The sequence below is a fragment of the Podarcis cretensis genome (genome assembly GCF_951804945.1).
Source record: "Podarcis cretensis genome assembly, chromosome: 7".
NCBI classification, from domain to species: domain Eukaryota; kingdom Metazoa; phylum Chordata; class Lepidosauria; order Squamata; family Lacertidae; genus Podarcis; species Podarcis cretensis.
The window spans coordinates 83,215,115-83,241,539 of NC_137176.1; the positions used below are offsets into that span (position 1 = coordinate 83,215,115).

The following is a 26,425-nucleotide window of genomic DNA, read 5'->3' on the forward strand; positions in this document are numbered from 1 at the left end:
AGATGCCTTCAGATCGCCCATCTCTTTATTTCATTTTTTTAAAGCAGCCTTGGGGGAGCATGACTCGGGTTGAGGATTGTGTGAGTGTGCTAATGCTCTGCCCTGAAGCATTTTCCTTGATGTCAAAACTCTCCCTTCTCCCACAACACTGGTATTTGGCCCAGTTATGGAAAACAAACAGGCAAACATGTGCAATATAATATTTGCTGCTTCACAGAGCCAATCTAATACTATCCACTGTGCATATGAAAGTATGAATGGAAAGCCAACAGTAGTTGAGTAACTAATAACATTCAGCAGTGTCCAAAAGCAGGCACAGCGGCGGTGCAAATATAGTGATTTTTTTCCTGACCTGTAAACAGCAAGATCCAGGATGAATTGGTTGTTTGCTTCATCATCTTTTAAAGAGAAAGGAAGCCTAGCAATAATAGCAAAAAGATTTACACATTACTAGAATTGAAAGAAACAATGTGCAGACTTCAACTGCCAGTTGCTTTAGATTTAGCATTAACAAAGACATACATCCTTCTTTTAACATATCTGCAGAATCCTACAGAACATCACACAAACTGTGCTCTGGTTTATTGCTTGTGAGTGACACGAGGTCAGTTTAATTCAAAGCTATATATCAGTGCTGGAAGAGAGACACCTGCTGGCCAAAAACTAACAAGAAGGGGTGATGGTCGAACATTATTCTTCTATCAGGAACAGAATTTGTTTTGCAAAGTGCTTTCCAGGTCCCATTATTTCAACAAGCTTTACTGAGCTATGCATTATTCTGCAAACTGAAATCCTTGAGCAAACAATTGAGAAAATAAGTATATAAGATGATACAAGAATTTGGGATAGGAACATACGAATCTGCCATCGGGCCCATTTTGGTCTACTCTGACCAGTGCAGCGCTCCAGTCTCTCACACAGAAACTACTGGATACCTAGGGACTGAACCTGGGGCTTCCTCCATGCAAAACATGGTCCTTCTCTATAGCTCTGATAGATCTGTTTTAAACTCATTTTGATTTCAGTGTTCTCCATGCAGTACAGGTCAGGTTATCACACAGGTTAACACCAGAGTGAGAAGGGCGAGAGTTTAGTATAGTAGCTAAGAGACTGATCATTTTTTTAAAAAAACTGTTTCGTATCTTGCCTCTTGATAGCCTTAGGGAAGCCATTGTTTTCTTAGTCTCAACCCCTGCTCTGCAATGTAAGCTAATATAATGGGCAGTATCTGACAAAAGTCAAGGACTTTGGGCTGTGCAATGGAACTTCCCCTTCTTCTCCTCAAGAAATCCACACATGCCCCCTAAATCTGTTCTGGAAAGGTTCCCCTAATGCTCCAGAGCACATTTGGGAAGGGCACACAGGGAGAAAAGAGGGAGGGGAAGTTTCATGGCTCAAAGAGAAATCTCTGCACAAATGGAGCTACACTGTCGGATGTTGCCCACCATTTGTAAAACCTTTGGAATGCTCCAAAGTGCTATTTAAAGGCTAAGAATTATAATAACCTTGGTATAGTTCGATCTCAGCAATCCAAAATTTTTCATATGCATTCAAACAGGGATGGGGAACCATCTTATCGGACTCTAACTCAAATCAGCCTCAGCCCCCATGTCCACTGGCCAGGAACAATTGTAGGCCAGCAAATAGAAGGGTCAAAGATTCCCCATCTCTGCATTAAAATGATGTTGTGAAACTGAGTTGCACCGGGTGTGGGGGGTATTACTGCTTCTCACAAACCTGCTTAACAGTTTATAAAAATCTGGCCCTCAATATGAATCCATTGAAAGAAGGCAATAGTACATATCATTCAGTAACTATTGACAACACGAGTCTCTGGGGCTCTAGAGCTTTCTTCAATATGTCTGTAGCTCCCAGAACCATAATTCCGATCTGTCAACACAACATTTTAAGATATTACACACTTGACATCTTCACACAAGCAAGCTACTCCTATTTTTGTACAGCTGTCAACACATTTTTACAGCAAAGCAGAGACATCGATAAAACGGTGCACTTCTTGTGAGACACTGTAGGTAAACATCAATATTTCCTTCCTGCCACTATTCTTCTTTCTTCTCATGGCACTCAGGTACGCAGCAGAGATTTATTCATTCTCTTTGTGACTTGATCTGAATAAAGAAAAGCAGCAAAGGCCAGATGGTCTTTAATGTCGAAATCCTACCTAAGGCGTTGGAGGAACCTAAGTGTGGGGTCTTGATGTCTATTCAAAAATTATCCATACCTTGAAGCAAGTGTATGCAGCATATGGATTTGGGGAAATATGGAAAATTCATATGTGCATATACATTTATATCATGAGACTTTAGATTCTGACACAACAATTTCTGGTAAATTCTCAAAACTGTGTATAACTTAACCAATTCCATCACTAAAAGGCCACACAACCCAAGTGATCATTCCTCCTTACATACTTAGGTTCATTTATATTCAGAACTCTTCCTTCTGGAGTGATTAAAGTCCTCGGTGGTTTCTCTTTCTTGGTTTGTTCTCTAACAAAGAAAAGTGAGGAAAGGATTTTCAGTATTTTATTGTTTTTTCTCTCTTTCTCATCCCTTCTGTGAGGTAACCAAGACAGAAATGGGAAGACAAGAGAAAGATTTTTGGGCTTTTAAATAAAACACAAAAACATTTGCTTAATGCAAGGGAAACACCTGGCATGTTGCTCTACTTTAGAAATGCAAATAAAGTTAAAACTGCAGTCAGTTATGTTCTCATCCCCCAATTGGCTCAGTCCTTGGATAATAAATGCCAGTCCAAACAGAAGGATCTTATGCTGTTTCCAAATAACTGCTCTGTCAATGCTAGTCTTAAGAACCTAATTTTAATGAAACTTACTCCCAAAGGAGTATACTTATAACCAAGGTGCCTGTGCCCCTGCTGTTTGAACATGGTGCATGGATAACATTGTAAAGAAGGAGTGCTTGGCTGATTTCAATGCATGCAATGGAACCTTAAAAAGAGGAGCTCTCCATGGTACTTTGAAAGCAAGTCATGTATGGTTATCGCAACGAGTTCTAATGTAGAGATGGTGGCTGCTTCTTCGTGAGCACTGGAGCCAGCAAATATTCCACAAACAGAACTGCAAGAATCTAATCCCCAATCTCTCTACAAAATCTTCCCCTCCTGGCCTTAGCAAAATATAAGCATGTTGGAATATACAGTGGTACCTCTAGTTGCGTTCTGCTCGTTACGGACTTTCAACTTACAAACACAGCAAACCCAGAAGTGTTTACTTCCGGGTTTGGCACACGCGCATGTGCAGAAGCGATCTGTGCACTTTGCGCATGCGCAGAAGCGATCTGCGCACTTCGTGCATGCACAGAAGCGCTCAATCACGCTGCACACATGCGTGGAAGAGGTGCTCTAGTTGGGGACTTTTCAGGGTGCGAACGGCACCCCGAAACGGATTAAGTCCGCAACTAGAGGTACCACTGTACTCCATATGCTTAAGTCAGTGTTTTTTTTTAAACTGAAAGGCTTATGCCCTCCCATGGGGAGAGTGTGTCACAAGCATGTATTTTGTGCAATGGGTCTGCAAAAGTACAGTGAAAATGCCTGCCTGATTTGAAGAGGAAAGGATAGGTTCCAAAGCATAGGTTTTGCCACACTTAAAGACTGATTTCTTACAGGTGCTGAATGAGAAGTATGTGGCACTTATAACAGTGCCAGTTCTGCAGATCAAAGTGATCAAGTGGTCATATATGGGGTGAAGCAATCCCGCAAGTAAACTGGTCCCAATCTATTAAGGCAGTGGTTTTCAACCTGTGTGCCAGCCATGACACCCTGGGGTGAGTTGAATGATGGTCAGGGGTGCCACGGACAACACTGGCCTCTGTCCCTCTTTCCTTCCCTCCCTCCTCTGATGCCCTCTCACGTCCCTGCCTCTCAAAGGCTTGCACAGCTGTTTATTGCAGCAGCCCTGGCTATAAGCTCTGCAGGCGAATGGTGCCTCTGGGAAGCACCTCTCTTTGGGGCAGGGGGGGCAGCTCAGAGACCAGGGACAACAGCAGCATCTGCCCGAAGGACTCCCAAGGAGAGGGGAGAGGAGAAGTGGCTGAAGGAACACTCCACAAGGGAGTGTATTTGAAAAAGGGTGAGAGGCTGTCATTTCTACAGGCAACGGGTGACATAACTGGGCTCCTGAGCCCTACAGAAGTGCTGCAGAAAGAATGTAGTTGGTTAAGGGAGCCATGGACTCAAAAAGGTTAAAAACCTCTGTATTAAGGGCTTAATATACTGATAGTAAGACCTTGAACTTGGTCCAGTAGGAAATAGGCAACCAGTGCAGATCTAGAGCATAGAGTATATGAAGTGCTTCATATTCATTATCTCAGGAACCTCCACAAAGACACTGCAAAGTAGGCCAGTATTATTTCCCACCCACCAAACACACTGGTGCTGAAGGAGAACATCTTGCCTATTCTCCCAGCTACATGGGAGTATCTTATCTAAGAGTAGCTCCTGCAACACTGGGATAAATTTTAAACTACTCAACCACCTGGGCAGAACCAGAGTGCAATTCTGGCACAGATACAAGATTTGAACCTGAGATTTCATGGCTCAGTCACCATTCAGCCAGTCTCATGAGAGAATTGGATTAGTCCCGTCTAGTGGAGCAAATGGAAGCAATCCACCCACAGATCCCCTTCTCTACTGGAGGGAGATCACTGCCAAGCTTTTACCATTTCCTGTACTCAAGCATCACCTCACTTACCTTAACTTTTACTTGTAACCATGCACCTTGCTTTAACCACTGCTTTAAACTACTGCAGGGTACCACAGGGCATTTATATGGGTACAATCTACAGCAGACACTCATAGGCAACAACTGCAATATTTTTGTGGCCTAATAGTTATTGCCCTAATAAGGATTCTAGATCTTTTCTTACAGTCCCACACAGCTATCTTTACTTTTTTATTTTTGCAATAAAGATGTTGCGCAGATTATAGTCATTAGACCTAAGCGATGCTGAATGCCACTGAGATAGAAGGGGCAAAGATTTGTTATTGTGGATAAGTGAAAATCAGTGCAAACATGGCAAAAGTGCATTAGAATTATACCTGTTTTCTTTTGCTTTATTTTTCTCTTCAATATATCTGTGAGCTTCTAACCTAGCCTCCGGAGTATGAGGCACAGGTTCCTCCCAAAAGGCTCTCTCTTCTTCGTCATCTTCCTTTATCACTAAATAACGGTATTCATTTCCTTCTTCAGCCTTCTGCTGGTTCTCTTTCTCTCTTACAGAATATGGGCTGAAAAAAGCAACACGCACGCAAAGTATCTTTGAAACTTTATTAATTTTAACTCATACCCCGCTTTTCAATAATATTTCTGGCATGCATTACATTGTAATAAAATATGATTGAAAGTGGCAGCTAAAAATGTAAAAATCTGGGAATAAAAATGTTTTCACCAGGCGCTTAAAGTTTAGCAATGTGGGTGCTAGGCAAGTCTCATAGAGGAAGTAATTCCATAATTATGGTGCCACCACAGAGAAGGCCATTTCTCCAGGTTACACCCATTTTGCTTCAGATGGCAGGGCAGATACTGATGGAGATTATCAGCACATGAGAGCCCCGTGTGACCTAAAGAGACATATGATAGCCTACCATTATGCTATACATACGTCTTTCCAGGGCAGAAAAAAAATCTGTATCAAGAGAAAGATATAAAATAGGCTAATAAAAACACATACATGCTGTTATTGATGTCTGTGTACCACCGTCCATCGTATCCTGGATTATATTTCTTTTGATTCTCATTTTTCTTCTTCTTCTCCTGCTTTTCTTGTATCCTTCTCTGTGCCTCTTCTTTTTCTTGTCTTCTTTTAATCAGGTAGGCCTTCTCCTGCTCTTGGATTTGTTTTGCTACCTCAGTGTAGCTCTGTAAAGCCTGAATCCTCTCTGAACGCCCTATCTCTTTAGAATCCAAAAACTTAAAGGGAGGGAACAAAATAAAAGCTCAATACTGTACAAACACCAAAGAAATCCATCCCCCATTCAATCATTTTTATTAAATCCATTTTAGTATACAACAGAAATAAAAACTACCCACTGTTTCTCCATGATGCTTGACCTCAGCAAACTATAGCCCAGGTGACTAACCTTCTTCAGGCCAAGGATCACATCGGCTTATTGCAAACCCTTCCAGAGTTGTACACCCAAAGTGGCTTATTGTGGCTCTTTCACGTCACGGCAAAGTATGATTTCCTGTTATACCTGAACTGGGTCATTGTGGTGGTTACTTGATGCCACACTGTATATGTTTCTTAAAGTTACTTTACGCAAATCATTTTTAACTTCATGAAGGAATTAGAAGTTTTAGAGTCTAAAATGTAATTACATGTGGTTTAGTTTTTACAACCTATTAACAAGACTGGTGTGCATATAGTTATATTTTGCTCCAGGAAAAATCAAAAGCAAGTCAGTCAGTGGTCATAAACTTGACTTTTACCAATTCCTTCTTTTCATCTTGCCTAGTAAATATCAGGTGAAAAGATTAAAATATGCAAAATTTGCCTCTGGTTAAAAACCATAGTTTTTAACATACTTCCTTTATTTTTAGATCATGTATCCATGTGTTGGAAGAAGTATCATCTTAGAGAAGGAAATCCATCCTATGTTCCTCTTTTAGGATGGTACTGGCAATATACATACTTATAAGCACATGTATTAAAAATAATTAAGGAATTATATCCTGCCCAATGAATCAAATGCATGTTTTTAGTTGATTAACAGTTCAGACCTATACTATGCAAACCTATACAACTCTCCACGTTAGCTCTTTTTAGAAAACAGGTCAAAACATAATTATTTGCCCCAGCCTTTGGAACCTGATAGTGATGGATACTGGTTAGAGTGGAGGCTTAGTGCTGCTGTTTTTACAGTAGATATATGGTTTTGCTTTGTTTTATATTACTGTTTATACTGCCTGTTGTATTATCAGCCACACTGTGCTCTAATCTGGAGGAAGGGCAGAGTATAAAGACTTTGAATTAATTAATTCGTGTCTAAGCCCTACTGAGTTCAACTGGTAAAACAAATGAACCAAATTAATGCTACATCTCTAATCTATATTTTGCTTTAGTGTGTTGGATTAACCTGGCCCTTGACACAAAGGTGCTTGCAGTTAATATTTTACATGAGACGTACTTTGAGTTGATGAAGGGTAGCAACGACAAACTGCCTATAACCTTCAAAATCAGTGCAGGGGTTTCCGGTAAGGAAGAGCTCTTTAAGGTGTATGTTGTTTTTCAGGGTCTTAACACTGGACAATTCTCCAACGAAATTAGCTGTCAAATCCAGCTTCTGCAATTCTTCACAGCCTATTTGGCAAATATGAGAGGGTGTTTTTTTTTAAAAAAGAAATCATTATTAACTCTGCATTTAATAAGCACACCCTCTCACCTCCGAGTCATCATGGGACACAGCTCTTGCTTGCCTTTCATTTCACAAACACAAACGTCAGATTCTAAGAAGACAACTGACATCTTAAAAATTAGGAAAGTGTGCTTGTTTTTAACTCAGACTTCTTGTAAAACAGAAGAGTCAATTAAAGATGATGTTCATTTGATATGTGTAAAAATTGAGAACTACGTGCAGAGTTTGCTTCTGACCTATCTAGTCCAGCATCCTGTTCTCACAGTGGCCAACCAAATGCCTGTGGGAAATGAGCAGGATTCGAGCACAACAGCACTCTCTCTTCCTGAGCTTTCCAGCAGCTGGTATTCAGATAGCATTGCTGCCTCCAACTGTGGAGGTGAAGCACAAGCATCATTACTAACAGCCTACATGAATTTGTCTAATCCTCTTTTAAAGCAATCTAAGTTGGTGGCCATCACTGCTTCATGAGGGAGCAAGTTCCACAGTTTAACTAAGTACTGTGTGAAGAAGTACTTTATTTTGTCTTTATTTATTTATCCATCTTAATAGCCTTAACAAGAACACATCTGTAGCCCTAAATAAACAGAACAATTAATGTCTCTCTACTGACTTGCTATTTGGTAATCCCATTTATAGCTGATACCTTTTCAGATCATATACAGCAGAATTATTTAAATTGTTTTAGCAACCTTGCCCTGAAACATTGCCCCTTTGCTGGACTGCTGCTTTGCCCAGCCAGCATACAAGAAATCTTAGCCTTAACACTCCTGTAGCAGAGGGAATAATACAGAACTGTAATTGCTATCATTTCTGTCTTGCACCTGCTTCCTGTATTTAGACCATTTGCTCTACATGTGGTCACTAGGAACTTTTGCTTTCCTTTGATCGTAGGCATGTTCTTATAAGATATAATCTATTAGAGGTGCTTAGCCTGGGGTGGAGACCCCAGTTCAAAAAAGGGAAAAATTCGATCAGATTATATATAACACGTCTAAGATTTATAGTTTTATGTGACCCAGATGATTAGAGGGTTAATTTTGCAACTCTGAGCTTCCAAGGTGGAAATTTTTTCGTCGATACAGTTGTCTCACAGAAAAGCAGGATGAAATCAGAAGGGAGAAACAGTAGTTCTCCAGACTTATATGCAACAATATACCGGGAACTTCATTTATATTCTGATTAATCTTAGCATTCATTTGGGCTGTTATCAGTTTCCATTTTTAAAGAGACTCTAGCTACAGTAATATGTTTCTGCCTTGCACACTGAATGTTTCTCCTGCAATTGGTTGCTAAATTGGTCTGTGATTTTTCCACATTCTTTCATAACTGGCTTGCGCTGTGAAGAATGTAACTAACATTCAGAAGTGATTCCCCCTAAGCTCAGTCAGACTTAATTTTGGGCAAATGGATCTAGAACACAGCCTCGCACTGCAATCTTACACAGGTCTACTGAGAAGTAAACTCCACAGTTTTCAGTGGAACTGATTTACTCTGCTGAAAGATGGGATAACAAGATGAAAAGGTGGACAGGGCTCCTGAACCTTTAAGAGATGTATAGAAAAGTGGATTTCAGCCCTGAAGCACATCATGCAAGCGGCACCTGCTGAAGTCCCCTCTTCTACACGACTACTAAAGGTGCTATAGTTTTCAAATGGCTGCCCTCCTACACAATCAGATTAACATATGAAGCTGATATTGAGCCAGATCATTTTTCATGGCCACAGCCTCCAGCTCAGAGTCAGTCAGAAGAGCTGGCCAAGTCTAGGGCTGCTGCATGGCCAGCTGGGGAATTGGACCTGGTTCTCAAGGCTGATGGTTTGGAGCCCATGGAACCTTACGCTGGTGGTCGAGAACTTGTAGAGCCTGAGTCAGGAAACTCACAGATGCCGTCCTCTGAGCCTGACTCGGTGGAGGAATCTAGTCCCTCCTGCAATGCTGTGTCTGCAAGCCAGGTGGGAGTTCACAGAAAGAATGCGAGGCACTTGTCTTCAAGCCAAGGAGACAACCCTCTAAGATCCATAGTCTTCAGGCCAAAGGAAGACTAGAGCCTGGAAAGGGCAGAGTGGAGGAAAGTACTCATAAAAGCCTGTTTACCTCCAGCCTTTGTTGGAACAAGCTGCTCACTTGGATCTACCCATGGCTGGCTGGCCTTGACTCTATTGCCACCTGGTATAGTCAGGACATCACTGAGCCAGCAGCATCTACTCTAGCTGGCAGTAGCTCTCCGAGATTTCAGACATAAAGCAGAGATTCCAAGGGTGAAACTAAGCTATGTTCCTTTCTGCTTGCGTGCACACCTGCTTTCCATCTGCCCAACCTGCACATTATATAAACAAAAAAACCAGGTCTCCAGCATTTTCTCCTCACAATAAAAGTCTCCCCCTGGAGCTTCCTGTTTTTTGTGGGAAAGAAACAGTGACATGCTTGAAATGTTAGAAGCTCACATTTTGTTCTCAAAATCAAGTCATCCCCCTACCCCTAAGAATTCTAGAAACAGCATAGCCAAGAATCCATTTCTAGAGATGAGGCTGAGGCAGGCATACTAGAATATAATGGCTCTAAATTAATCTTACCACCATTTAAATGCACAGCCTTACAGAATATATTTGATTAACCAGTCCGATTGCACAGCTACCTTTTGGCTAGCTTGCATAGTTCAGCAGTCCAACTGCCGCACTGGAGAACTGGGCAATCACTCAAAATATATTGCCATGACTATTTAAACACAATACAGTCATACCTCATGTTGCGTCCGCTTCAGGTTACATGTTTTCGTGTTGTGTCCCACGACAACCCAGAAGTACCAGAACGGGTTACTTCGGGGTTTTGCGCATGTGCAGACACGGCACTTCAGCTTGCGTCAGTTCCATGTTATGGACAGGCCTCCGGAACGGATCCTGTCCATAACACGAGGTTCCACTGTACTCCAAGCTTCAATCTAGTGTTGTGCCAACTCACTCAAACAACGTTATCAACAAAATTATGTGGGCTGGAGAACCTAATGTGTGAAGATCACATACAATGTTTTGATGTCACAGACTGTTGGGAAAGGATCCCCTGCAGACAAAACTAAAGTGAGAGCAGGTCTCTTTCTCACCCAAAATAATGAATAAGCCTGGAATGGAAGTACTTATATTGAGCATCACCTATCAATTCAAGGAGGTGTCTCAAGCTGGATAAAGTTTGTTCCACTTGCTGAATGCAAACATCTCTGCTTGATATTCCTTCTGTTGACAGGTTCAATAACTTGAACCTAGACAAGTTAATAAATGTCTGCTTATGAGAAACAGAAAATCCATGTGTGCCCAGAATCCAGCAGGGTTTCAGCAGTACCATTCTCTATCATAAAAAGATGAATCCTTTTCCATATTCACAAGCATGACTTACATTTTTTTTTTGTAAGGCAAAGATCTTACCTTCCAAATTCTCAATTTTTTCAATGTTGTTTAAAGCCAAATTTAAATATTCAAGCTTCTTCAGTTTGCTAACGTTTTCTGAAACAGAATTTATTACAAATCACGTCAATCTGCAAGGTTAGGCTTAATGAAGAAGATACAGTAATAGTTTTTAAATTACCAACCGAACAGAAATTAAAACAGACAAAAAAAAAAGTCTTCAAGAAGCCAAAAGACCACCGTGTTATTATTACTATTATTATTCATTTCATTTCTGCACGTCTCTCTATATTTTTAAGGGGATGAATCAAAGCATTACCATTTCATTCAGAAAAATTAGAATACTAGTGAATGAATTCAGTTCAAATGGAAGGGGAATTGAGATGACAGTGGCTCTGCTAAGAATGAGATTGGATTTCTGTCCCCCAATAGCAGCATTCTGGGAGCAGGAACAGGCAGCAGGGATTTAAGCAGGATGCTCATATGACCTGGCAAAAAATGGAAGTGTAAGACAAGCTATTTTAAAGGCTTGTTTTCTTTTTTGATAGGCTTGAACCAGCTCAGCAGACGGCAGAAGGCTTGCTCCTGAAGGAGTTTTGGATCTGGCATCACTCTATGCTGGCTTAAAATGACAGCTTGCTTTACACCAGCTTCTTGAGATTAAGGGAGTGACCCTATACACAATTTACTCACCGCAGTTTCAGAGGAAGCAGAAAGGTAAATTAATGAACAACTTCCTGGTTATAGCCTATGAACTATTTGTATAGGACAAAACAGAAAGGAGTTTTTGAAAGCTGTTTTCTCTTCTTAAAACGTTATGGGCCTTGAACAGCTTATCCCTTTTAAAACTTTCCCCCTCCCAATATCATCTTAGACCATTTTCAGCTGTCAGACAGATTAACATATCACTGAGTTTACTCACCAATTCTGGGGATCAGATTATTTTGAAGATACAGAATTTTCAAATCCCGGCACCATTTGTCAAGATGCTCTATTTTCTCTATATTCTGCTGGTGTAAGGAAATTTCTTCCAAGGAAAAGATTTCACAGTTGTTATGTTCTGCCCTTTGTCTAACTAGCTCTTCTGTGACTGAAAGAAATATCATAGTAAATATAGAAGCAATTCCTTCCATAAAGTAAGGCCACATTCATTGCTTTAGAAAGATATCAAAACCAGAAGTGGGTTTTATATTCTCACTTCTGTATTTGATACTTTCTAAGGCAATACTTCTTGCAATAGCATAGAAAAATAGAAGCTGCCCATTGGTCCATCCAGCTCATTAATGTTGACACTGACTGGCAGCAGTTCTCCAGAGTCTCAGACAGGACTCTTTCCTAGTCTTACCTGAAGATGCTGGGGAGTGAACCTGAGAACTTCTGTGGTGTATAAAATATGTGTTTTGTGGGGAAATTAATCTCATCACAGGAAAAAACAACAACATCAGCTTGGTTAAATGATGTGCAGAACTGATCTCATAAAGAATGCACTCCAATGCTGTTTTTGTGGGAGATTTTGCAATTAAACCTAACAATGCATGTCTATGCTAGTTAGTAAATAAAGACCATAGAGCTGTAAATTTCTAGAGAAGGCTCAGCTAGGTCATGCTCCCGCATTTTGGGGGAGGGAGGAAGTACGGCTTGTTTCCTATTCCTTTTGCTCTCTTTTCTCTTCTTTTTGAACCACATAAGTGACCAGGCGCATGAGACTGGGGCTCCTGAGTGCCAGACTCCATGTTTGAAACTAACTGTTGCAATTTGTACTGCAGAAGTCTTTACCTGTGTTGTTTTTGCTGTAGCGCTGAACAATGCATGAATGAGACCTCTGGTTACCGTAAGTAAAGCGTTTAAACTTACTTAAGTTTGTAGTCTATTCACTATGAAAGAGGGATAGAGGAGGGGAGCACATTGTGAGCGCTCAGTAGTTTTAAATTACTTTCTATTGATCCGAAGTGCTCAGAAAAAATATGTCTAAACCTTTCTACAATTTCTACTTTTAGTTAAGTATTTTTATTTATTTACTTGATGGGGGCCAGCTAGCCCCACCACCACTACTGCTGCCCCCTTGCCTCTGCACATGCTCTTGACTTGGAAATCCCTTCTGCACATGTTTTTGGGCCGTCAGAACCAGGAACGCCCTTTGCATATGCACAGAGATGAGCTCCCCTTCCGCAGGCTGGAAAACGCTTCCTGTAGGTGCCCTTGCCTCTTAGCTTATTCAGCATCCCCTTTCCACGTGCTCCCTGTACAGGAAGATGTCCTCTGCACGTGCTCAAGCCCACCGGCTTCAAAGTCATTCCCCCTTGGCTTGAGAAGCACTCTCTGCACATGCACTTGGCTTGGGAGGAAATGCCTCCTCAATAATATTGTTCCAGATTTACGTACAAGCTAAACAAGCTATAGCTTAGGGCTCCACTCTCTTGGGGACCCCCCAAAAATTAAAGGAAATACAACAACTGGGTGTACATTTCCAAAATATAAGATAAAATACAAATAAAATAAAATTATTTTAATAATTATTTCACTATTAATATACTTCTTCCTAATTCTATTTCAGTTCAACAATAACGTTGATAAAATTCATATTTTGTTATGAGCAAATGACTTTATATATACCTATTAGGTTCATAAATTACCATATAGCATATATTCAACACAAAAAACAGTGACAATTTGTTGTTGACAAAGGGCAGCTGGACATATAAAGGGCCCCATTACCTTCAGTAGCTTAGGGCCTCATCGAACCTAAATCCAGCCCTGAATAATAATAATAGTGCTCCGTCCATCTGACTGGGTTGCCCCAGGCATTCTGGGATATAATAATAATAATAATAATAAGGCCCCATCAGTCTGGCTGGGTTGCCCCAGGCACTCTGGTAAATAATAATAATAATAATAATAATAATAATAATAGGGCCCCGCCCAGCTAACACGACACATTAGAAGAAACTTCCCTATATATGACTGCCTTCAGATGTTTTCTAAAGGTTATGCAGCTGTTTAGCTGCGGTGTGGGGAGAAAGAACGCTCCCTGCCCTCTGCACATGCTCCAGAGACAGGCGGGAGGTGGCAGCAAACACCTGAAGCCACGAGGCGCAGGGGGGGGGGTGAGGAAAAAGCGTGGGAACTGCATTTCCCAGGAGGCTTTGCGCGAGGGGCAGGGACAGGGTCACGTGCTTTGAGCAACCGTTACAAACGACGGTTGGCCGCGTTCTAAATGCACGGCGAGGTCCTGCTCTGAAGGCACCGCAAGGCCCCCTGCTGTTCTCTCAGGGAAAACCGGCTCCGGGGTTTCTCCCTCCCCCCCCCAAAAAAAAAAAACACACACACACCCTCTGCCCCATTTTTCCCTCAGGCTCGGCGCCGAGCGGTTCGCACCCCCTCCCCCCCCACACACCCCGCCGGCGAAGACGCGAGGAAAGCGGGACTCACTGCGCCCCATGGTCGCTGACTGGGCCTTCGCTTTGCTTCGGCGGCGGCCTCCTCCTCACGGCCGACGCCGTCGCCATGGCAACCGAGCGCAGGAGGCGGGGCCTACCCGGCGGTTTATATTACGTTCCTCTTTCCTCGCGGCGGCTAAAGAGGTAAGGGCTTAGGGGGCGGGGAAATGGAACTCCCTTCGTACAATTCCGGCACCGAACCGGAGGACGCTGAGTGGCTTTTCTCGCGGGGGTTTTGCCCACACTTGTATTCTAAGGCTCCAGAGCTGGCTCCCAGCAACGCGGATGCACAGACAAGCCGACAGGGGCGGGGGGGGGGTGCATTGTAGGCCAACGAAATGCCTAGCCAGCCCCGGGCTCGCTATCTGGACTTGGGGAGGGGGTTAGGAAGTGGGGAGGCAGTTCGGTTTTGTGCCGGAAGTGTAGGACGGCAGATTCACTCATGAATCTCAAAGCGGCTTAAAAAACAATGGATAACGCCAACATTATAGAGCAACACGAATGCGGCGTGGATCAAGCCACGGGCTCACCTGCGCTTTGCGAAATAAGCATTTTAATCTCGAAAGTGGCTTCGCTTGGGTTGGAAGGCATGCTAAACAACGCCCCACTGTGGCTTTAAAAGGGAAGTAATAATAATAATAATAATATTTTTTTATTTATACCCCGCCCTCCCCAGCCAAGGCCGGGCTCAGAGCGGCTTACAAGCAATAATAAAAACAAGATGAATGATTACAAACTTAAAAACAAAAATAAAATACTGAGGCATCTAATCATAAGCCTGCATTTTTATTAAAGTTTATATGTTTAATCAGGGCTTGTATTTTAAAATGAGCTTAAAGATTTTCAAATGTTTTATGCCAGGCAGAAGAGCAGCTGCCTAAGAACCTTGGCAAAATGTTTTTCTCCTAGACAAGGGGGCCCCCTGATTTATAGCAGAAAACAATTCTCAAAGTCGTAAAAAGGGAATTACAGGCTGACAGCCAAGGTTACACTGACCCTACAAATTAAGGGTGGATAAATAGTAAAATGAGCCATATCTTCTTCCTAAGGTTAAAAAGGTCAAGAGCAGTGAAAAAGCAACTGGTCTGGCTGGCAGAAAGAGAACATTTTTGGGAAGTCTTTTCTAAAGCTGTTTCTTTCTTAAACTAAGATCCTTTTAAGATTTCTTTTCCTTTTAAAAGGTTATTTATGTATTGAATATATTAGTTTAAATATAATTATGCAAAGGATTTAAGAAATGCTAGATTCTTATTTCATATAGTTGGAAGAGATCACAGGGGCCATCAGCCACCAGCCTCCTGCCAGACAGGAGACGCCATCGAGCACTCCTGATATATGGTTGTCAGGCCTTTTGTTTAGAAACCTTCAAATGAAGGAGATCTCTCAATGTTGATGTGAACTCAAAATCCTTGACATATGTTTAAGATAAAAATTCAAGATTAACCATCTGTTTTGGAAGGCAATAGGGCAAGGAGGGCAAGAGGTGAGCTGGTAATTAAGATTCCTTGTTGAGACACGTGTAAGATATATTACTACTTATTTGTCATTTATAGATAGCTCTTTGTGTCCCATAAAAGGGCAAAAGGAAATGGGTGTATCTTTTGTGATTGGTTCTAGCAAATAGCCAATAGGAATTTCAACCAGGCTGATTGGACAGAGGCAGCCACAGGAGGAGCAAGGGGGCTGGATTAAGGAAATATAAGTGCTGGCCAGAATGGCAGGAGGCCAGGCCAGAGCTTGGTAACCATATACCACTGTGCCTCATATTTATTTGTCTGACAAATAAATTATTATTTTAAATTCTCTATTGCTGCGTTGAATATTTCATTCCAGCTAAGCGTTAACCACAAGCAGGGTGCTACAATACAACATTAAAATAATGGAACATTAAATATTAAAATGTAGCCTCATCGCAGGAGGAGAAAGAAAGTAGTGTTGTTTGTCAAATTTGTATACCACTCCTTCACCCAAAGATCTTAAAGAGGAATTTCACAGCATGAAAATGCAAAACACAAAACAAATAAATACAAAACAAGCCAGTAACACACACACACTTAAAAGGACAGGATGTTGATCAACAGGAGGCCTGGTTGAAGAGGAACATTTTCGCTGGGGCCTGAATCTGTGCGATTTTATTTTATTTTATTATTCAATTTCTAGGTTGCTCTTCATCCATACAGTGGTACCTCGGGTTACAGACGCTTCAGGTTACAGACTCCGCTAACCCAGAAGTAGTACTTCGGGTCAAGAACTTTGTTTCAGGATGAGAACAGAAATCGTGCTCCAGCGGTGCAGCAGCAGCTGGAGGCCCCATTAGCTAAAGTGGGGCTTCAGGTTAAGAACAGTTTCAGGTTAAGTACGGACCTCTGGAACGAATTAAGTTCTTAACCCGAGGTACCGCTGTACATGGAACTCGTGGACTTAATTAAACCTATGGAACTCACTGCTCATAGTCACATCTTTAAAATCTTCCTGAGATTGGACTGATTCGGGACCCTCAGGACTTTTATGGCTTATTGGCCATGGCAGCTAAATGGAACCTCCAGGTGCAGAAGCAGCATACCTTTATTAAGGGGCAGTTGTGGCAGAGAGGGAAGGGATTAGCGCCTTTGGGTTCACATGGTGGATACCTGCAGGAAAGACCACAAACTCAGCTGTAAAATTGCACCATCTGGTGGCTCAAGGTGCACTTTATAGAGAATCGGTCTAACTTCTACAATGCTTTCTGCATGTGTGTGTGTGTGTGTGTACAAAACAAAAAGTGCAAGCATAACACAAAGAATACAAAGAACCAAAAATGTAAACCATAAAGCGTCACAGCCTGGAAGCACTGGAAGTACAAAAATACAGTGCACTAGTCATCTGTCTGGCAGGGAGCACTTCCTCGTGGTCTTTTGCAGGGATACCTTCCTAGCGCTTACTCCCTGGGACTGCTTTTGGACTGGTGTTTGCCAAGGATCAAACCTGGGGGCTCAAAGGATGTGTTCTGCCTCTGAGCTATGGTCCCACTGCAGACGAGTAATAGGATGATGGAAGATGGGGGAAAGCAGATGGACAGGTAGATGGTTGCATATGCAACCTTCTTGCCTGCCACAATTTTGCACACCAAGTTGAATGTGTAGTGCTCTGCATTGCCCCACAAACTTGGAACCAAGCAATTTCTTCAGATTTCAAAATAACAAGTGTATCTGCAACATAAAAATAATGATAATTGCACTAATGTGCATCAAAAACTTTATTGTAAAATATGTGTTCAAATACAAGTACAGTATAGGTTTCAGGATTAGGTGCCTTGATGATAAGTATCACTAAAATGTGGCGATTTGCTCTTATTGTAGTTTATACAGTATTACAAGTAAGAAAGGTGCACGAATGATACAAAAATCCTGAACTTTTCTTGACCAAGAAATTTATAGTGCAGGGAATCAGAGTGACACAGCTGGACTGAATGCAAGACATTATTTATTCTAATTTACTGAGTTATTTACAGCCTGCCTTTCCTCCAAGTAACTCAGAGTGGTGCTTTATCCTCACAACAGCCCTGTAAGGTAGGCATATTCTGAGAGAGACAATGGTACGTCTAGGCCCTCCAGACCTGAGTGGGAAGTCTGAACCTAAGCTTCCCCATATCCACTCCCAACCCAGTTTGGAAAGCTGGATGCAGGTCATCAAACATCAACCTTTTATAAAATCAGTTTGGACGTATCCTGTCTACTGATAAACTGGAAAACAAAGTGAACAAACAGTCCCGCACTGGATTAAGGGAGGGCAGCAGTTTTCAAACTGTGTTGTGTGGGGAAGCCTCTCTGGGTTCTCCAACAAGAACATCAGAAATAGTGGGCAAGCATTTCTTAAGGGTCATTTGCCTACCACTGACTGTCTTTCCCATGCAATGCACACATAGCCAAAGGATGAGGCTAGTTTGCTAGCACTCTATCCTTTCTGGGATTAGCAGTTTGATCAGCATATTGGCTCGTGTGTTATAACTGCCAAGGTAAGTGAGATGAGTGCCGCACCCCATAGTTGCCTTTGATTGGACTTAACCATCCAGGGGTCCTTTACCTTGATTGCCAACCCAATGTCCTGGCCCAGCTTGGGTTTTTACCAGTTCCTAAATCCTGAAAATTGTGAGATGCTGTCAGATTCCTCATTCCTCAAAATTCTTTTTCATCAGTGTCCCTGTAGCTTGAAGGCACATGGTTTAAAAAAAAAAAAAAACCATTGCAGATGTTCCTACAGGTAGCTAGGCAAGGATTCCAGAAGAATGTGGAAACAAACAAGATTCTGAAGGGAAAGGATGATTATTCTCCGCAGATCACATGAACTGACAGGTGGTCCCATGAAGGGACTAGTACAAAAGTGCCAGTGAACCTGATAGAAGAAGGGGAAAGAATGACAAGTATTACACAGCTGAAAACCATCTAACATTCTCACATTTGTCAGTATAACTTAAGGCACAATCATTTAGGCATGTTGATTCCTAGTCATGCAGCCGTCTGTAAGTTGATGGAAATAAACATCTTGGTAAATTTGATTAGAGAAGTTTTATATCTTGGTTAAGAAATTATTATGAAGTCCAAATTAGCAGTGAAATAGGAATGAAATAGCACTGCAAAATAAGTTCATAAACCTATTCTTTTGGTGTTTTATTAAAAATAAAATATAGATGATTATGGTGATTGCTTAATGGGCACAGCACACACTTGTTTTCAGAAGAATTAGGTACCTCCAGTCAGGACTCATGCAGACTTTTGTGCCACACTTTCCAGGTGTGGGTCTGCGCTTCAAAGCTCCATACCCAAGCGGTTTGTTTGTTGTCCCAGCGCTTTCCCTGGGAAAACCCACATTTTACCACTGAATGGCAAATGGCAATCCATGGGGAAGCCCTTTGCCATTTGCTCCAATTCAGCGGAAAAATGGGGGGTTTCCCGGGGAATGCGCCGGGACAAAAAGGAAACCACTCAGGCACAGAGCTTTAAAGCTTGGCCCTGTGCCTAAAAACGTGGCCAAAAGGAAGTCTGGGTGAACCCTCAATCCCACAAATCATAGAATTGTAGGGTTGGAAGGGACCCCAAGGGTCATCTAGTCCAGCCCCCTGCAATGTAGGAATCGCCTGGCATGTAGCAAGGATAAGCATTTATTTTTTGCTTACAAATTAAAAGGATGATCAACAGCAAGAAGCTCAGCAGAGTTGTAAACAGTCCTCCCAGAAAGAATCTGAAACGACAAGAATCAACATAAATCACATATTAAGCATTATTTATTTGTTTATATTCTGGTTAAATGCCCAGGCGGCTTCTAAGCAGCTTGCAAATCATTTAAAAAAATGCACAACATTGCTAAAATTCAAATTAAAGCCACAGTGCAATTGAATTAGAATGGACTATAAATTAAAGTAAGATTGTATGGGGACTGTTTGTGGGGTAAGGAACTGTGCCCAAATTCAGATGAATTCTCCATATGCTTTTCTTGACATTCAAAACAGTTTTGACCTCAAACCCTACTTGGATTTAAGCATGGGACCCTGCAAGCCCACCTTATTTACACCACCATTTACTTTGGTATTACACTAAGCCTGCAACTTATGTGCATTTAACTTGTGCATATTCAGCTTTAATCACTTGGCAAAAAAATATAGAAAAATTAAAAAGGGGGAATGGGGGCAGGTGTCCCAGGAAAAAAGACTTTATCACTCCTACCTGCTATTGCACACAATGTGTTTTGACTATACACAATTTTGCCCTTAGGTGTGATCCCCCAGAATGCAATCTTTGCGTAAGTTGTGGGCTTACCGTATATGACAACAATCCAATTTGAGATGCCCCGCAAAGGCTTGCACATTGTCAGAGGCAGAGATGTCCTACCCGAGAGATAGCAATTCCCTAGTATGTTGTCCTTACATTAATAACTTTTAGAATCCAGGATGTCCCTATACATAAGGTAAAGTTTATGAAGTACTTACAGAATGAGGAGTCTCTGTTAAAGGAAGCCACAGCTTCTCTAAGGCTGAGTCCTCTCCCTACCCAGAGGCCTCTTCCAGTTTCATCTAATTCACTTAAGTGCAAACCCACTCCAAAAGACAGTGTCCTCCCACCACAGACCTCTCCTTATTTTAGTCTTTTATTAAAAGCGTATTTATTGAATATTAATAAAAATATTAATAAAATTGAATATTAATATGGATCAAAAGGCTCAAAGCAGGAAAGCAGGAATAGACAATAATCAATGCAAATATAATTAATTCATTTCCCTTCTGTGTCAAAGTCACATCATCTTAATATTAAATCAGGCAGGGAGATCTGCAGAGCAATGACAGCTATGTGTTTCATTCATCCTCCAGCCATGAACTCAAGAGCCTGTCAACAAGGTCGGGCTAAGCTAGTGGCTTTTCACATCAGGAGCCAAGATAACAACCAGCTTGGCATTCTCCAAATCTCTCCCAGAAATTCACCCTGGTCACTAGTTTGTAAGTGAGCATCAAAATGGCTTTCATTTGGCTCTCCTTGGAGATCAGTTTTCTGTTAAATGGCTAAATAGGAAGTGGGTGGTCATCTGGATATGCCGCTCATTAGTATTTGATTTTTTTAAAAAAGTTCAACCTAAACTAGAGCAACACACTATGGTATCATTTCACAAACTGATTTTGAAGCCTGCCTGAATTTTCCATTCAACAGAACCAAGAGGCTGCTGTTAATCCAAAGGACCCTTGAGCTCCCATGTCTGGTCACATGATTTGCCGAAGGACAGTTTATATAGCTTCTTTGAAAAACTCTTTGAATGCATTATAGATGAAAGTGCTGCTATATATAAAAAGACATTCAGATTTACCTTACGCAGAGGGAAATGATCAAACACATGGAGAGCGCGATAACTGGGCAGAGGTCGTGCCTTACTGTAAAAGGCTCTATTTAGAACACACACACACACACAGAGAGAGAGAGAGAGAGAGAGAGAGAGAGAGAGAGTGTTATTGCAAGAATGTTACCTTCCCGATAACAGGAAGCCACAGGTCAGGTTATTTTTCCACCTAGTGCTGTCTACTCTGACTGGCCTTCCAGGGTCTTGGGCAAGAGGTGTTTCCTATCTCATGATGCCTGTCCCTTTTGCCTGGAGATGCTGGAGACTGAACCTAGTAGCTTCTGCTTTCAAAACTCTGGTTTCTGTGTTGCATGGGGTTGGACTAGGTAACCGTCTGGATCCCTTCCAACTCTACAGTCTTAGGATTCTATGAATACATGTGCTCTGCCATTGAGCCACGTTCCCTTCCACCCCTTAATGCCATTTTTCCACAAGGAGTTTTCATTATATCTTCCCCTGGAATTTAACTGTAGCATGGGCCCCTGAAAAAGGCTGCAGAGCACAGGCTGTTGGTGAGATGATTTGTAGAATGAAAGAAGAGACTTTTGGCCACCTCAAAAGTAAGGTAAAGGTAAAGGGACCCCTGACCATTAGGTCCAGTCGTGACCGACTCTGGGGTTGCGGCGCTCATCTCGCTTTATTGGCCGAGGGAGCCGGCGTACAGCTTCTGGGTCATGTGGCCAGCATGACTAAGCCGCTTCTGGGCAAACCGGAGCAGCACACAGAAACGCCGTATACCTTCCCACCAGAGCGGTACCTGTTTATCTATTTGCACTTTGACGTGCTTTCAAACTGCTAGGTTGGCAGGAGCAGGGACCGAGCATTGGGAGCTCACCCTGTCGCGGGGATTCAAACCGCCAACCTTCTGATCGGCAAGTCCTAGTCGTCTCTGTGGTTTAACCCACAGTGCCACCCGCGTCCACAAAAGTAAGGTAAGGGCAGCTAAAACTCTGCATCTCGCCTGTGAGCATTTCCCCAAAATGTTATATCGCCTTTGGTGATGTTTTGATGCTCCTTTTTCTCATTAATCAATGAAGAAGGATTGTAAAGAATGAAGGAGAAATTTCCAGTGCTGTGCTAGCTTTAATCCAGAAGACCTGTTCCGGACTAGATCACACCTTGACCAGCACAAAACACCTAGTACAGGCAAGGCCTCGGTAAAGAATGACTGATAGGGAATGAACAGTGCACCAAAGCATTTGTATAAATGAGGTTACATATTGCAGAGCTCAGGCATTCCTGGAGCCATAATAATGTAAGTGGAGAATTAGGTCATAATTAAGCTGATTTAATCCTCCTGATTTTTTTTAAGCCCACCAAATACGACATGACAGATGTTACAGAATGTATTCAATGTATTCATCTTAGCTACTGTTATTATGTTCTTGGGCTTTTTTTTAATTAAAGAGCATCTTCCTAGCAACTTCTGCTTGTTTTCTTTCTTTTTAATGATCATAAGTGGGGCTGTGGATTTATATCCCTTCTATCCTGCTCCTCACAACAGAACATACTGTGGCTGACAACCTTCATAAAAAACACAAATAAAATACAATTAAAATCCCAGTTCTAAAACCACAAATACAAAATACACCATGATGGTCAGCAATAAGCAGCAGATAACAAGATGTCAAGTCTGTACCAAATGTCTGCAAGAATGAGCCCAACATATGTGGCAACCAGATCTCCACTGAGAGAGTTCCACAGCTGAGGTGCCACCACTGAGAAGGTTCTGTTTCATGTGGCAGCCCCACAAGCTGCAGTCATCAAAGGCATGACAGGCAGAACCTCCCATGCCAATCTTAAAACCCAGGATAGTTTGTACAAGGAAAGGCATATCATAAACAGAGAGCTCTGTAACACAGAGAAGGGTTTAACTCACTTGAACAGTCCAAAGATTTTTCATAGAAGTACTCTTCTTCTGCTGGGGGAAAGATACAAGTAGGTGAATAATGCTGCTCTTTTCTGGGTTTTGTCCAAGTTGCATCTTTCGAAGAAGAGGGCTTCTTTTGTACCAGACTGTGTCTCTCTGCCCTTTGGGCTTTGCAATTGAAAGCAGAATCAATGGCACCTGTAAAAAAACCATTGAAAAACATATATCGTAAGCACAGATGTTCTGCGCCTTGTCACAGGTCTTCCTTTAAGTACAATACCTATTAGAATAGCTGCTGGCTTTCATGAGCAAAGTCAATGCTCACCAGTGTCGTAATATTCATTGGCGTCCCCCTTCATGTCTCCGTTAAACCAAGCATCCTCTATGTGAGGTAAGTCCATAGTGGTGCTGTTCAACCATGATTTAGAGGCTCCAATACTGAACAAACTAGCAAGGGATCGGCGGATTCTCTTTCTTCTCCGAAATATTCTGGCACGAAAAAATAAACCAGAACATTAGTACATAACTGATCTACAAATGCCTATGAAGCATTTAACCCATTAAGTTCTCATCTGTAACAGAAACAAAGTACTTAACTTACATGTAATTAAGTTTTACACATATTCTTCTGCTACCCTCTTTCTTTCTTTCTTTCTTTCTTTCTTTCTTTCTTTCTTTCTTTCCTGTTTCTTTCCTGTTTTCAATTCTGTACCCAGGGCAGCTGTCTACCAGATCCATCTGGTACGCAGGCTGAGACCCTATCTGCCTGCGGACTGTCTCTCCAGAGTGGTGCATGCTCTGGTTATCTATCGCTTGGACTACTGCAATGCGCTTTACATGGGGCTACCTTTGAAGGAGACCCGGAAACTGCAATTAATCCAGAATGTGGCAGCTAGACTGGTGACTGGGAGCAGCTGCTGAGACCATATAACACCAGTTCTGAAAGTCCTACATTGGCACCCAGTATGTTTCCGAGCACAATTCAAAGTGTTGGTGTTGACCTTTAAAGCCCTAAACAGCCTCGGTCCAGTATACCTGAAGGAGGGCCTCCACCCCGATTGTTCTGCCCGGACACTGATGTCCAGTGCCGACGGCCTTCTGGCTGTTCCCTCACTGCGAGAAACAAAGCTACAGGGAATCAGGCAGAGGGCCTTCTCGGTGGTGGCCCCCCAACCTGTGAAACGCCTCCCATCAGATGTCAAAGAGATAAACAACTTCCTGACATTTAGAAGACATCTGAAGGCAGCCCTGTTTAGGGATGTTTTTAATGTGTGACATTTTAATGTATTTTTAACCTTTGTTGGAAGCCGCCCAGAGTGTCTGGGGAAACCCAGCCAGATGGGTGGGGTACAAATAATAAATTATTATTATTACTATTATTATTCCTCCCTGCCAGAATTTAGGTTGTAAGCTCTGTGGCAGAGAGGTCTCTATTGTTAATGGCCCTTGCAAAGCACTGTCCTACTGATGGTGAATTTTCATTGTTATCAACAGCAACATGGTTCAGAGCAGAGAACCAAGATTTATCTCTTGGGAATCTGCACCATCGGTGGAGAACCTCAGATGTGGTGGCCAAATGCAGCCCTCCAGTGCTCTCTTTGTTTCCCACTTCTCTTCAGCCCAAACCCCTGTTCCCGGTCTTCCTCAAGTGTTTTACAGGTATTCAATTGTTACTGAGCTGTGATTGTATCTCTTTCTTGCCTGGATCCAAGATGTCTCTATGTTGAGACCTCTGACTTTTGTGTGCCTGGAATGTAGCTTGTTGTACAATGGTAAAAGTCACACACTCTTGCCCTGGGCCCCACTCAATTTTCCCTCTGGCCTCTTCCGCCACTGGCATGTGATCCCTAGACGGCTAATTATGAGTGAAAGTTGCTCGGGTTGAAAAAAGTTCTCCACTCCTAATCTGCACTTTTGTAAAGAATATAGATTCTCAACAAGCTACCAGAGGCAGCAAACCATAACAGTGAACTCATAGGCTGGTTTGTATAGTAGTTAATTCCTTTGAAAAGGCCTCCTATAAGCAGGGAGATGGTGCATGAAAGTAACAGAACAGGACTCAGTAACATTGGTTTTGCAGAATGTGTGGAAGGCACTTGCTTCTGCAATAGAACTTATACACGAGGTCACATTTACCTAACTAATTTCTCTTTATAGGTAACACTTGTTTGGGATAGACTCAGTGTGACGTTGCCGTCTTCATCAGACAGAAAACTGTCCTCCGTGAGTAAGTAGTAGCCGTTAGTAAGAAGCCGAGGGCTCCGGCGACAAGCCAAGACACAGCCTGTGCAGGGGTTGGTGGAACAACATTCATAGGACGTCTCGTGGTCCAGGAAAGCATCTGTGCATCTATGACAATAATATCAAAAATTTTGTTACTCAGACATCTGGCAGAAGACCACAAGACAGCAAGTTCCCGAGCTGGTAGGTCTGTTGGTCTGTTGCAGTTAGTGCAACAAGGAGCCTTGTGGAACACTTACAACAAACAGATTTATAGTTATTTATATAGAAATTATATAAACATTTAGCAACATCTGGAGAGCCACAGGTTCCCTACCTCTGATGTGGAGAGTTCTGAGCCGGATGGACCGGATGTTTTTATCTGGTATCTATGCTAAGGCATGTATAATCACATTCCAACATACACATGATATTTCCAAGGGGTTATAATGCCTAGGGCAAACGAAATTACCCTACATGCTTTTCCAAAATTTAGCAAAATACTTATGGGTTCAAAATGTACTAGAATGCACGAAAACGGGCATTTTGGGATAAAATATATCAAAAAATGAGACAACCATGTTAAAAATATGAGTATGGGTTTTCATGTAGGTTTTAAAAAATGGTGTATTAATGTAGAAACGGGATAGAAGGAATAAACACATGCAAAATTGACACAGACTAGACATGGAGCTACCCATTCATCCCTGCTTCCTCAAGCAATCAAGTGGCTCTAACTTGTTCTACATTGTTCATCCCACCTAGAAATACCCCAGCCCCATAGCAGCTATTATTTATTTTAAATGTTTCTGGCCTGCTCCTTCATTTCAAGCGACAATTTTGAAGTAGGTATCAATAAGATACACACAACATAAAAGATAACAGCATAAAACAAGGCAAGTAAATCACAGCTACAAAAAGCATTCCACCTGGCATCCTACCACATCCAAGACTTGGGTGAATTCCCACATCTTTACATGGTGCTAGGTAGATCTTAAAAAGCAGAGACATCACTTTGCCGACAAAGGTCCGTATAGTTAAAGCTATTCTTTTCCCAGTAGTGATGTATGGAAGTGAGAGCTAGACCATAAAGAAGGCTGATCGCCAAAGAATAGATGCTTTTGAATTATGGTGCTGGAGGAGACTCTTGAGAGTCCCATGGACTGCAAGAAGATCAAACCGATCCATTCTGAAGGAAATCAGCCCTAAGTGCTCACTGGAAGGACAGATCCTGAAGCTGAGGC

General features: G+C 42.1%; 2 protein-coding genes across 9 annotated transcripts in view; both read right to left on the reverse strand.

Annotated features, from left to right (window-relative positions):
• DNAAF11 (dynein axonemal assembly factor 11) overlaps nucleotides 1-14,382 on the reverse strand; it is a 41,958-nt gene extending 27,576 nt beyond the window's left edge. For 2 of the 3 annotated variants that reach the window (XM_079984399.1, XM_079984401.1), the window contains exons 1-8: nucleotides 14,226-14,382; nucleotides 11,719-11,886; nucleotides 10,818-10,895; nucleotides 7,171-7,343; nucleotides 5,715-5,953; nucleotides 5,083-5,271; nucleotides 2,433-2,510; nucleotides 353-418 (exon numbers count right to left, since the gene is read on the reverse strand). In XM_079984399.1, the coding sequence (XP_079840525.1) occupies nucleotides 353-418; nucleotides 2,433-2,510; nucleotides 5,083-5,271; nucleotides 5,715-5,953; nucleotides 7,171-7,343; nucleotides 10,818-10,895; nucleotides 11,719-11,886; nucleotides 14,226-14,235 (1,001 nt within the window). In that variant the 5' untranslated portion in view covers nucleotides 14,236-14,382. The remainder of the gene's footprint in view (nucleotides 1-352; nucleotides 419-2,432; nucleotides 2,511-5,082; nucleotides 5,272-5,714; nucleotides 5,954-7,170; nucleotides 7,344-10,817; nucleotides 10,896-11,718; nucleotides 11,887-14,225) is intronic. The other variant, XM_079984400.1, reaches the window with a different exon arrangement.
• The window catches only part of TMEM71 (transmembrane protein 71), a 213,989-nt gene that overhangs the window by 173,695 nt on the left and 13,869 nt on the right, over nucleotides 1-26,425 (reverse strand). For 5 of the 6 annotated variants that reach the window (XM_079984514.1, XM_079984513.1, XM_079984515.1 and 2 more), the window contains exons 3-8: nucleotides 25,098-25,310; nucleotides 23,287-23,450; nucleotides 22,971-23,159; nucleotides 21,062-21,137; nucleotides 19,386-19,450; nucleotides 17,537-18,604 (exon numbers count right to left, since the gene is read on the reverse strand). In XM_079984514.1, the coding sequence (XP_079840640.1) occupies nucleotides 18,582-18,604; nucleotides 19,386-19,450; nucleotides 21,062-21,137; nucleotides 22,971-23,159; nucleotides 23,287-23,450; nucleotides 25,098-25,310 (730 nt within the window). In that variant the 3' untranslated portion in view covers nucleotides 17,537-18,581. Of the gene's footprint in view, nucleotides 1-17,536; nucleotides 18,605-19,385; nucleotides 19,451-21,061; nucleotides 21,138-22,970; nucleotides 23,160-23,286; nucleotides 23,451-25,097; nucleotides 25,311-26,425 lie in introns of those variants that run through there. The other variant, XR_013840898.1, reaches the window with a different exon arrangement.